Source organism: Tasmannia lanceolata, unplaced genomic scaffold (genome assembly GCF_043159265.1).
Source record: "Tasmannia lanceolata isolate RefF3 unplaced genomic scaffold, GAP_Taslan_0.1 ptg000018l, whole genome shotgun sequence".
Classification (NCBI taxonomy): Eukaryota; Viridiplantae; Streptophyta; class Magnoliopsida; order Canellales; family Winteraceae; genus Tasmannia; species Tasmannia lanceolata.
The window spans coordinates 17,348,671-17,360,881 of NW_027518695.1; the positions used below are offsets into that span (position 1 = coordinate 17,348,671).

The following is a 12,211-nucleotide window of genomic DNA, read 5'->3' on the forward strand; positions in this document are numbered from 1 at the left end:
CCTAATTTCCTTTTAATATTGGGCCTAATGAGAGAAGTTGAGTTACATTGAAGCCAACCAAACAATGTCATTTTTGGTCATTTTACCACTAAAACTCCGTTTTGGGGCATTTACAACCAAACACACAATACCTCCGTTTGCCGTTTAAAACGCGGTTTTGATCTGGCCAACCAAACATGAAAACGCCGTTTGGCAAAACATTGTTTTGAACTGATCGCTATTTCAAACGGTACGCCAAACACACTCTATACGCGGACTACTTAGATCCCAAATCAACAAAACTACTAAAATACCCTCCCTAGAAGGTTTATCTTAAAATCATATATTATTCTGTGGCGCGGAACAAAAAAAAAAAAAATCATTTTCTCCCATATCTGCAAAATGAACTCTTGCAAAACCCTAGTCCGTACACCCCTCTCCTCTTTCCAGAGAAGAACACAAAGAATCCGGCGAAATCTCTCCTCGATCTCTGTTCGAAATCTCAATTCCATCTCTGCAAATTTCTCCAATCAACGGTTCAGATCTCTCGTCTCTCCAAATCAAGGTAATCCCATCTCCTTTCCCCTCAATTTCATCATCTCTCTATCCTCATCCTTACGTTTCTTCCTTTTCAATTGAATGCATTATTCTTAGGGTTAGGGTTAGGGTTTTATCCGAACGGAGCTTTTTCAAGATCGCTTGCTTTAGCTCAAGCAGCTGTTTCAGGAGAAATCACAGATCAATTAGATGAAACAGTTTCAAACAATTCAACAGTAGAGATTATTGATGAATCGACGGAAGATAGGGTTGAGGAATTGCTTGCGAATGCTAATGAAGTTAGCGATTTGATGAAGATGGAAAGAAGGTCTGATATTGTTGATGGAGGGGGAGATGTGAAGAGAAGGCATTGGTTTCCATATCTTGATCTGTTTAGGACGGGAAGTACGAGTTTGACGAGTAGTGAAGTTTTGGAGGCGCTGGATCCGTATATATTGGAGGGGAGGAAGGAGAGGATTAGGGAAGTGGTGAAGAACAGGAGCTATGGTGTTTGCTTGGCGGTTGAAGGTCTGACTGATTTTGGAAATGTGTCTGCGGTGTTGCGGTCAGCTGATGCACTTGGAGTCCAATCGATTCATGTTATCTCTTGCGACGGCACAAAAAGGTGCAACAAGATTTGAGGTGAAAGCCTTCATTTTTGTTTTCTTTTTTCTATTTATTTTCTCTGTGTTATATTATGTTTTAAGTGTTGATTTTCATACCATGATCATTCAAAGTCTATTGGTCAGTTTTTTAGACTTTTGAAATTAGGATTTGGATGGTTTGGACATGGCTGATTTTTAAATAATAGATAAATTGAATTATTTATTATGTATTTATGCTAAAATAAGGTTAAAAAAAAAACTCTGAATCTGGGCATGGATTTGGTGAGGGGACAGTTAATCGTGAGAGACAAGAATGAGAGATATGGGATTTGGTGATTCAAGTGTTGAAGCAGGGCTAACAAGTCCAAGAAAGGGAGACACAAGCAAGGACATGCTTTTGACACTTGTGACATGTTTGACCTTGGTCAAACTAGTTGTGGGCAATATTAGGGATTAAGTGGATTGCCGCAACACATACAGCCCACGTGTGAGAGTTGTTTATATTGATTAGCTTCTCTTTTAATTCAAAGAGTCCAAGTAAGAATTTATTGGGCTATTTTTTTTAAGGATTGTTTATGTTAGGGAGCTTGTTTTATCCAGGACTGTTGATAACTGAGAAGTGTTTTAAGTTAGTTAGGAGTAAAGCTACAAGTCGTTGGGAATTGTCTATATAATGTAAGGAATCATGACCCTCGATTAGAGTGAATGTGTTAATTAAATTTTTGAGATCTCTTGAAGCCCTTCCTCAACCGTGTATCAGCCATGTAGATTCACGGTTTTGATCGATGGTGGATTCTGTTGATAAATGAGCATACCCTTGAGGTGGTTTCCTAGGGATCGAAGGTGGATATATTGATTTTTGAATCGTGATTGAACTCCAATATATTGCTGTTTATGTGATGTAGATTAAGCCGTGCATGATATTTTCTTTTTACATTTTTGGTTTACATGTAATTTATTAAAAATAGTAAAGGTACTGCAAAATCCATATGGGAATAGTGGAGACAAGAAATCTTGGTAGAATATATATGCTAGAGGATCACGATGAATGTTCATCATCCATTTCCATTTATCAATATTATCTATTCTTTTACCTCTTGGAGCATAATTTGTATTACGGAGGTAAGAGAAGTAGACGGCAACAGATGTTTGGGATCTTGCCAAGAATGGGTACATTGTTTGCATTTCAGTTTAATGTTCATCTATCGGTATTCATGTCTATAGGTCCAAGTGAGAGTGGTGACTGTCCCAATTTGATTCCAATACTAAATTTATGAACACAGATATTTCCTTCTGAGAAGTTTAGTTTCTTATGTCTTCTTGAAAGAAAAAAATTATTGCTATTTTCAAGCATGACTCTCTAATTTTCTAATGCCATCAATTGACCCTATTTTGGTTCATTTTTCTATTGCAGACTCTTGGTGCCTTCATTGTTCATGAGATTTTGGGTGTTATGGGGCCCTTGATTTTCATTAGGGAAAGAACTTAAAGCAGGGGGAAAGAAAATTTGTAGGCTGTCCAAAACTATCCTGCTCAATCCCTTCAGCTGTTTCAGGACCCAGGTTTCTGAAAGCACCAGTGTCCATGTTAAGCTTATGATATCATGGTGAAGGTCTGCCCAAGTATAACTCCAGTGGAGGCTGGTCTATATTTGAGATTGGACTATCGAACCCAAGACTTCTGAACACTCTACCATGAAGTCAGAACCTTATCTATGCATGTCATAAAGACCTAATCTTAGGTCTTTTGATTTCACGGATTATTTGATATATTATATGCTAGAACAGATCTGAGGAGGGCATTTTTCTTGGACTTTGATTTTTATGTATTAAAGCTAGTTTTCCCTTTTGAGGATTATCATAGCCTCTTTCCATATTTGTCCCCTTCTTTCTTCCTAAGAGACTGATCCATTAGAGATTGCCCTCTCAATCCTTGTTGATCTTCAGGTCCGGGGAGATCACATTAGCATGTGTGCGGTGATTAGGGTTATTGATCTTGTTGATATTACGTACCTAGGGTGGTGAATAAGTCAGGATCTTATCATGACTATTGTGTTAGTTTTTAGAGTTAGTTAGGGCTCTTTATGATAAGGGCTGTGGATAATGGTTAGTGGAGTTATGGGTCTTAGTTGGATCAGTCACTTTCTGTGGGAGCTGCCAGCCTATGTGGTCTGGTTGTGACCCACCAAAACTGCGTTGATCAACATACACGTGCTATGACCACGGTATATAATTTCTTGTCTAATGAAATCATGATCTAGGCTTCATATGGTATGGAATTTCTATCTCTGAGTCTCTATTCGTTCATAGTAGCTTAAATAGAATGGATCATGGTGTATTCTTCCCACTTGAGTTTGGTAGCACCCTTTTGCGCTATGATATTCTACTTGTTCCCTGGTAGTCTCTTATATCTCTGTGTGCTTATTGCAGGTATAGAGACAATCGCCATGTTAGCATGGGTGCTGAGAAATGGTTGGATATAGAACTTTGGAAGTCTACCCAACAGTGCTTTAAGGTGTTGAAATCACGTGGTTATCGGGTTGCCACGACGCATGTGGGAACAGATGCAGTACTGACCTCCTTTCTATGAGAACCTTTTTGTGTTGGACTATCCATATTTTTCATAAATGCATTTTCTATGCCATTAGCATTAGTTTTTATTTTTATTGTGCCAAATAGCCAGTTACAAATTAAGAATCATATGTTTAAAAGCCATTTATGACTTAAATGTGGGATCAAGTTCACAATAGTTTATATTTTAGAATTGATTCTCTTTATAATTGGGCATGGGATAAAAGTTCCACTGGAATGGTCTTTTCTACATATGTTTAACCTAGCTCGCTGTGAGACACTGGTGTAATTCATAACATTTGTGGGACTCGGATGTGTTTTGGCCATATTTTTCGGATTTTTTTTTCGAATTTTGCATTTGAGGTTCAATTGCTATGAATTAACCCATTTTTGAGTTATACCGTGAGAACACCATATGATGTATTAACTATTTAACTAGTAGACTGGTGGTAAATAAGCAAAATTTTAGTTTTTTATACTGTGGCTACTTAATTTTATTGTTATTGTAATTTCTTAGAATGTTATATATCTACGATGTTGGCACCAAATCTGTTGATATATAATGTTGATCAGTGGTAGATCCATAGTATTTTTATATTGTTTATCCAATTTTCATTTTTTTCTATTAACCATCGGCTAAAATATCATACGAACTAACTAGTATTGTGACAGGTGGACAAGAGCCTAATACTCACTAAATATCATCAGAACATTTCAAATGTTTTATCAAATTTTAATATTTTATCAAACATTTTATACTTATTTTTTATTTGCTCCTATTTTTTTTAATTTTTTTTGGTGGGGGCGGGGGCTCGGAATCACCTTCTTCATGAAAATTTTCTAAACGATTCATTAGCCGACCCCAACTAGTTTGGGACAAAGGCTTAGTTGAGTTGAGTTGAGTTTTGGGGCTCGGAATGACTCCTGAATGTTTTGGTTAGAACTGATGTTTCATGATATGTATCTGTTTTAGTTCACCGTGGTTTGCCTCATTGCGGATGTCAGTGGTTTGAGCCTGCTTATCTCCAGCCCGTGACCGTAGCCCAAAACTTTAGCCAGAACGTTTTGGTTAGAACTGATATGATTCACAATATGTATCTGTTTTAGTTCACCGTGGTTTGCCTTGTGGCGGATGGCAGTGGTTTGAGTCCGTTTATCTCCAGCTCGTGACCGTAGCACAAAACTTTAGCTCTTGAATGTGTGTTTACTGTTCCTCTTCAAAAAGCTTGTCTTTATTGATTCGCAAACATGTCAAGCACTGGGCAAAGAGCTGTATTCCTCCATTTAAGTAATTGTTGTAGTGGTCATTTTCCAAGTTGATTTACTTTTATTATGATTCCAAAAGTCGTCATATGAATATAATATTCGTAGATTCGGTACAGGTCTTGCTGGCATAAAAGCATTAATTCTTAAATCATGATGACATGAACTCTAAAAGATAATATGGGGATTTTGTAGGTTTCTATTTATGACATGGATTGGTCATGCCCAACAGCTATTGTTGTCGGAAATGAACATAAGTGAGTATATCCTTTTAGATATAAGTTCATATTTTTGTGCACCATTATCTGCATGGTGTTGTTTTTTTATGTTCCTTATTATGGCAGGTTGAGTCATCCTGCTTTCAATAACTTTGTTGTTGCATTTTTCATGGTCTTGTTTTTAAAAAAGATTAAATTATACCAGAAATTTTGTCGTCTTTCTTGGATCAATAGTGGTCACCTATGTTTCTTTATTAGGTACCTTCTTGCGTGCTCTCAATCTCAACTGTTAATTTCCATTGCTAATGCATATAGAATCTTGAAGTTACCATCGTAAACTGAAACAAATTATTCTTTACTAGCCAAGCAAGACCTATGAGCCTTATGTGAAAGAGGAGGACTAATGTTAATCAGATTGACTTCTGACCATGCACTTTCTTACCCAGGTAAGGGTACAATTGTCTCGTGCTAACAATACTAGTTACACATGCCAACCACCAAAAGTGAGAGCGTATGGGTACAATTAAATTTCTTCACCATAAGCATCATCTTAATGTATTTGAGAAATTTATTGTTAGCAATTTCTTAGATGAATAATTTTAGAAATACATACATTTTTGGAAATTTTAATAATGGGTTTAACAATACTATTTTATTCTAGCCATCATCTAGTTTGTATTGGTTTAACATGGTTATAGGTGAACTAGAAAGATTGTAAAGTTTTGAACTCATAGAGATGAGCATGATCGTCGTCATCAAAAAAAGAGATGAGCATGATCGATAAATGTCAAATACAGGACAGTTAGATAATGAGGTTTTCATTATTAAAATTAGCAGTGCAACTTTTTCTCCTTTTTATTCAGATATAGTGAGAGAATTGAGCCAACAGGTGTATCCGCCAAAATTATATTAGGGTCAGCATTGAAATTTGTTAGCAACTATAAGTGAGAACCATTTTGGAATGGTTATCATGTCCTTAATGTGTAAGCAAGTCAACCAAAGGACATGTTTAGCTAACAATGTCCAGTCTTACATTCTCTCACAAGGCCCAAGGAAGATCTAGTGAAAACACATCTTGGCATGTAAATCTCATAATTAGTGCTTGATCTTCTTGCATTGACTTTTAAGAGATAATTTACCCTTAAAGATATTTTTTGGAGGCTTATTTAAATGAAAATAAGTGTAGTCTTCAAACTATCCAACATTGCCACTGAAAGTTTGTAACTTAAAGTAGTCCATCACTTTTTTTATCTTGTAGTTGGAGTTGCATGACCAGTTAGTATTTATAAAGGCGGGATGACGTGAAGCATAGGCCTCAAGGCTTCAGGCATAAGTTTCAAGAATTCCTGCTTTTTAAGCAATGAAATCAGAAAAATAAAGAAGCATAGAAAAGATAAAGAAAAATAGCAATGACTTTAGAAATATTTTGTGCTTCCTTTTCTATCACAAATCATCATAAAAAAGGTTAAAACCTCAAACCCATTTTTATAAAGATATAATGTAGTCTGGAATCTTGGGGTAGGGCCTGTAGCTCAATTGTGCGAGGCTTTGTACTTAAACCTTGAGGTCCTAGGTTCTATCCCATCTTACCTATCGACCAGAATCTAGAATCTAGTTCACAGTTCATAAGTGATAAGAAGCCGGTAAGTCACGGTTCACTTCAAAACTACTCAGAAGTTAGAACAACAGAAAAGAATGGAAAATGTTGAAACATGTTGAATAGATTGATTGTAGAAAGAAAAAGGGGTTTTCACTTACCATAGCAATATGTGCTTATTCTCTACAAACTTGACATCAAAATGGTACGTATTCTTGTTGAAAGAAATCACACAGATGTAATTCTAGTCCATGCCCTGTTATGCAAATCCCAAATTACTTTTCTTAGGCATGACATATTATGCAAATGTTCGCTTTGATTGATAAAATGCATCGAAATTATTCTTGTCTAGTTGATGCTACTTAATACCTGATTGCAGGGGGATAAGTGATGAGGCTCTGGAACTGTCTGACTTGCATTGTAGCATTCCTATGAACGGCATGGTGGACTCTTTCAATGTTTCAGTTGCTTCAGGCATCCTCATGCACCATGCTGTGTGTGATAGAATTTCTCGCATGGTAAAAAATGTGCTGCATCTTTTTATTACAACTAAAGGCTTTTTTAGTTTACAAATGGTGAAAAAAATATAAATGTATATAATATCTTACAAAATGGATGATAAATCCATTATGTACTTGTATACATATATTATTCTTACTTGTGGCACAGGCTTGTGCAGTTGTTTTTTTTTTCTTTTTTCCAATTGTGAGAACAGTAGTTTACTGCTGCTGATTTGTGCAGAAACATCTTCTCTGTTGTTTCTCTAGTCTTCTACATGCACAAAACTGATTATATGAATATATGAAACATCTGACTGACGCAATTTAAACTCGTGGAATCAACCAATGGTGTTCAAATCATCATTTCAAAACTTCCCCATGTCATTGTGGACACCCTCGACTCCTTTTACCTTGGCCGTGTTCTTGTCCATGTCTGCATTTTGCCCTACAAAGTCAATCAAAACTCCTTTGACTCTCCCGAGTTATGACTGTGCCAACTGAGTACCCAGCCGCATCAACCAAGTACTCGACCGCATTGTGCTGAGTCGACCGGGATTTGCTTTGGCTGCGTTTTGACCTGCATCTGTGTTTTGAAACACTTATTCAAATTGCTGGAAGTTCTAGCTACTAATTGGAACCCGCCAGCCAGCATGGTTTTAAATTTCGGCAGAAATACCAAAATTTCTGAAATTCCGAAATTTTGGCTAAATTCGAAGTTTTTTTTTTTTTTAAAATAAAAAAATCTCGAAATTACCGAAATTTCGGAAAAAAGGGACTTAGTAGCGTTGACCAAACCAAGTTTCAACACATGCAGGGGTCAGCAAATGAAGAGGCTGATAAGCTTGCAAAAGAAAGGGCAGAAAAGGAAGGAATGTCAACGTCCAAGCAATCTTTAATATCAACCAGTAACTTGATACCCTCACAGGGTATGAGACTTGAAATATTTGTTTCGGGTGCTTTGGCTTTTGGGAACTGATCCCTCTCTGGTAGGGTCTGTACTCAGTCTGTATGGCCGGGCAGTAAAGAATGTCACCTGCCTTTTTTGTAGTTATTTGTCTGTGCTTGGTTTGTAGCATCCAAGGAAGGTGGACTGGCTGTTGGGTTGCTTTGCCAGTGTGGTCTCTTGTGATTCTCTGCATTAGTTTGGGGGGACATCTTACCCTGCCTTTGTATTTGCTTTCTTTTATCAATAAAGTTATCTTTAAAAAAATATTTTTAATTTTTGAATGAATTTTACTGTTCTGGACATGCGCAACAGCGAATCTCACTCGTTTGATATCATTATATTTTTATGGATGATTGTTTTGCTTATGTGATGGTTTCTAAGTGTGTATTTGTGATTGCTCTAACATTTCCTGAAGAATATCCATCTTAAATTTCTTTAATTTGCATTTGTTTCTATGGACTTCCATAAATATCCACTACTACTTTTGTGGGGACCAAAGTCCGAGCCGAAACCGATGTTTGCATCCTTGTACTCATTTGGTTGAGGTGAATCAATGAGTTGTTGCCCTGATGTAGTAACTATGTTTCTTTGTGTTCTGTTCTGTACCTTTTCCTTTGTGGGTTTAAATGTTACTGTTCCAAAAAAAGATATACCCATTATGATAGGTGCATGCATGCCAATCGACAAAAAACAAAAGATTCATATGCATTTACTCCGAAATGATCATAATTAACTAAGTGCTTCTATTTTGTCTACAGGGTAGTCACGGTGACCTAACGGACGAAGAACTTCAGATCCTGCTTGCTGAGTTCTTTTTGCGTCACAGCAAGAGTACAGTCAGCATTGCCCATGAGTATGTGAAACGGAAAGTGGACACGGTCAGATCTAAACTTTGACGGGGTCTAATATTAATACAGACCTAGCTTGAGATGTGTGCAAGAGTTGGCTTTGATCGTGTACCATACAGGTATACGTGCTGGGTATCTGGTATTCGGTAAGTCAAAGCTATTATCACTGTGTTCCTTTCTCTGCAATCATTCTGTTGGCAATAAGTTTTGGGCAGTAATAAATCGACCCCCTAATATCTTAAATCGACCCCCGTGTCTCTCTCTCTCTCTATATATATATATATATATATATATATATATATATATATATATATATATATATATATATAGAGGAAAGTGAAGCTACACCACCTGTGTAGCTAACTTAGCTACACCACCGGCTTAAAATACAATGGGCCCATATTGTTTTGGTGATCCAAAGAATTCATTTGATTGGCCTTCACATAGATAGGGTGTCCACCAAAAATCAGCTCCATAGGATCATCCCAACCCTTCAAACTGTGGAGGCAAAAATGGACAAATTTGTGAAGGTTTTTACACGTCCATTTTTGCCTCCACAAATCGTAGGGTTGGGATGATCCTATGGAGCTGATTTTTGGTGGACACTCTATCTATGTGAGGGCCAATCAAATGAATTCTTTGGATCACCAAAACAATGTGGGCCCATTGTATTTTAAGCCGGCCGTGTAGCTAAGTTAGCTACACCGGTGGTGTAGCTTCACTTTCCTCATATATATATATATATATATATATATATGAGGAAAGTGAAGCTACACCGCCTGTGTAGCTAACTTAGCTACACCGCCGGCCTAAAATACAATGGGCCCACATTGTTTTGGTGATCCAAAGAATTCATTTGATTGGCCCTCACATAGATAGGGTGTCCACCAAAAATCAGCTCCATAGGATCATCCCAACCCTTCAAACTGTGGAGGCAAAAATGGACAAATTTGTGAAGGTTTTTACACGTTCATTTTTGCCTCCACAAATCGTAGGGTTGGGATGATCCTATGAAGCTGATTTTTGGTGGACACCCTATCTATGTGAGGGCCAATCAAATGAATTCTTTGGATCACCAAAACAATGTGGGCCCATTGTATTTTAGGCCGGCGGTGTAGCTAAGTTAGCTACACCGGCGGTGTAGCTTCACTTTCCTCTCTCTCTCTCTCTCTTTCTCTCTCTCTCTCTCTCTCTATATATATATATATATATATATATATATATATAAGCACTGCCCTGTATGGGGGTCGATTTATCACTGCCCTAAGTTTTAAGTCTTCAAGATTACAATAAGCTACATGGGTGCAATTTGAGCTTTTGCTAAAAAAATGAATTGGAATCTACCCCAACCCGTCCTTATTTTATCGTAAAAGCTCAACCCCAATTCCCAGACCCGAGTTGTTTGTATATCTACATAAAAAAACAAGAATTAGATGTGAATAATTAATACGAGAAATTATATGATGAACGAGCGGAGATGCCCGTATTCATCTTTTGACGGAAGTACTGCCCTTGATATTTGATCCAACAGCATCATCTTAAAAACTGTGCTGCTTTCGGATCAAATATCAAGGGCGGGAGGATGAAAACGAGCATGTCCTCTCGTTCATCATATAATTTCTCTAATTAATACAATCCAGAACTAGGGGTAGACCGAAAACAACTTTGGTAGAAACAGTGAGGAAAGACTTGAGGGCTAGGAACATAACAGAGAACATGACCTTGGATAGGATAGAATGGAAGAAAATTATCCATATAGACAAACCCAACTAGTGTCAGGATTAGACTTAGTCAATTTGAACTGGGTAGATCCGTTCTCTTTCTTCATGAAAATTTTCTAAAGGATTCATTAGCCGACCCCAACTAGTTTGGGATGAAGGCTTAGTTGAGTTGAGAATACATCCAGAACTTGCAACAATTTAATTAAGTTGAAACGGACTTGGGAAATGCAGAATGAAGGAAAAAAGAACAATCATGCGGCACAAAAATAAAATTTTAATACAGTGGTAACAGGGTCAAGAGTTTACTATGTTGTTACTATGTTTTAATAATAGTGTATACATTTCTCCAGGAATAATTGTCACCTAAGCTGCTATAATACATAGGATATACTATATAGTATATGCTACGTAATCTGTAAATGGGACTGGTATTTGTTGGGTGTATTTTATGAAGTTTAACATTTCGTAACTTTTTCATGCACATAATTTGTTTAAATATTTCTCTAGTGCATGATTCGGTTTACCATAGGACTCCACAAGTTTGTTTACATACTTTTTTTTTTGTTTTTTTTTTGGAATGGTTGTTTACACATACTTATTGTTTTAAAGTTTCTCCATCGCAAAGCTTGTTTTACAGAGTAAAATTCTATTGATGTTCTTGGATTCTTCACTGCCAATTGGTTATTATTTTTCATTTTATTTGTTAGTTGACTTGTTGCTAAGAAGGGCAGAAACTCGATCATTCTTGGTTGCGAAGACACCTGTGCAAGACTGAGGGATGTCATCACAACAGTGTACTAGTGATTATTTTGTTGTTTCATTTTGTAATTTAGCTTTTCATTAGACTGAATTACAGTCACTGATAAACAGACTGAATTTTCACAAATTTTGAGCTTATATATTCTGAATAGTATTTCAATGATAGTTGAGTTTTATATCTGAACTTGTTACTGTTATTACTTGTTTAATAATCTAGTTTAGTGTTATATGGCATTACTTTAAGCATGACATGCTTTTTACAGATATTACATAACAAAGGCATCATAAATTTCATCAACACTTTCAAATTTCTAATACCAGTGTAAGCATTCATTTTTTTTTGCAGTGGTTCAGTATATGTCATTGTATGCATATGGAAATCTTTTGTTTTGTGTTTCGAAACAATTACAAAATTCTCCCAATAATTGTATAATTCATGAAAAGTTTCCAAAATTTTGATGCTCCCATTTAAACTTAAAAAAATCCCAAATATTGCAAAACATCTTGCATTTCTTGAATTAAATGCATTTTTTTTTTGAATTAAACCCAAAACTTCTGAATTAAATGTGAATTTACTTATGAACTGTGGACGCGGATTCACGACTGTCAACATGGATATGAGGTGTCCGACACGGCAATTCCTATTAGTCTGGTAACAATAACATGCC

The 12,211-nt window shown here is 36.5% G+C and overlaps 1 protein-coding gene across 1 annotated transcript; it reads left to right on the top strand.

Moving 5' to 3' along the window:
• Positions 1-330: 330 nt before the first annotated feature.
• LOC143849642 (uncharacterized) lies at positions 331-11,721 on the top strand. Its single transcript, XM_077358748.1, has 7 exons — positions 331-544; positions 634-1,141; positions 3,551-3,689; positions 5,150-5,211; positions 7,149-7,287; positions 8,974-9,209; positions 11,492-11,721. Exons 1-6 carry the CDS (start codon positions 382-384, stop codon positions 9,109-9,111), a joined length of 1,149 nt encoding a protein of 382 aa, XP_077214863.1. The 5' UTR covers positions 331-381; the 3' UTR covers positions 9,112-9,209; positions 11,492-11,721.
• The last annotated feature ends 490 nt before the right edge of the window (positions 11,722-12,211 follow it).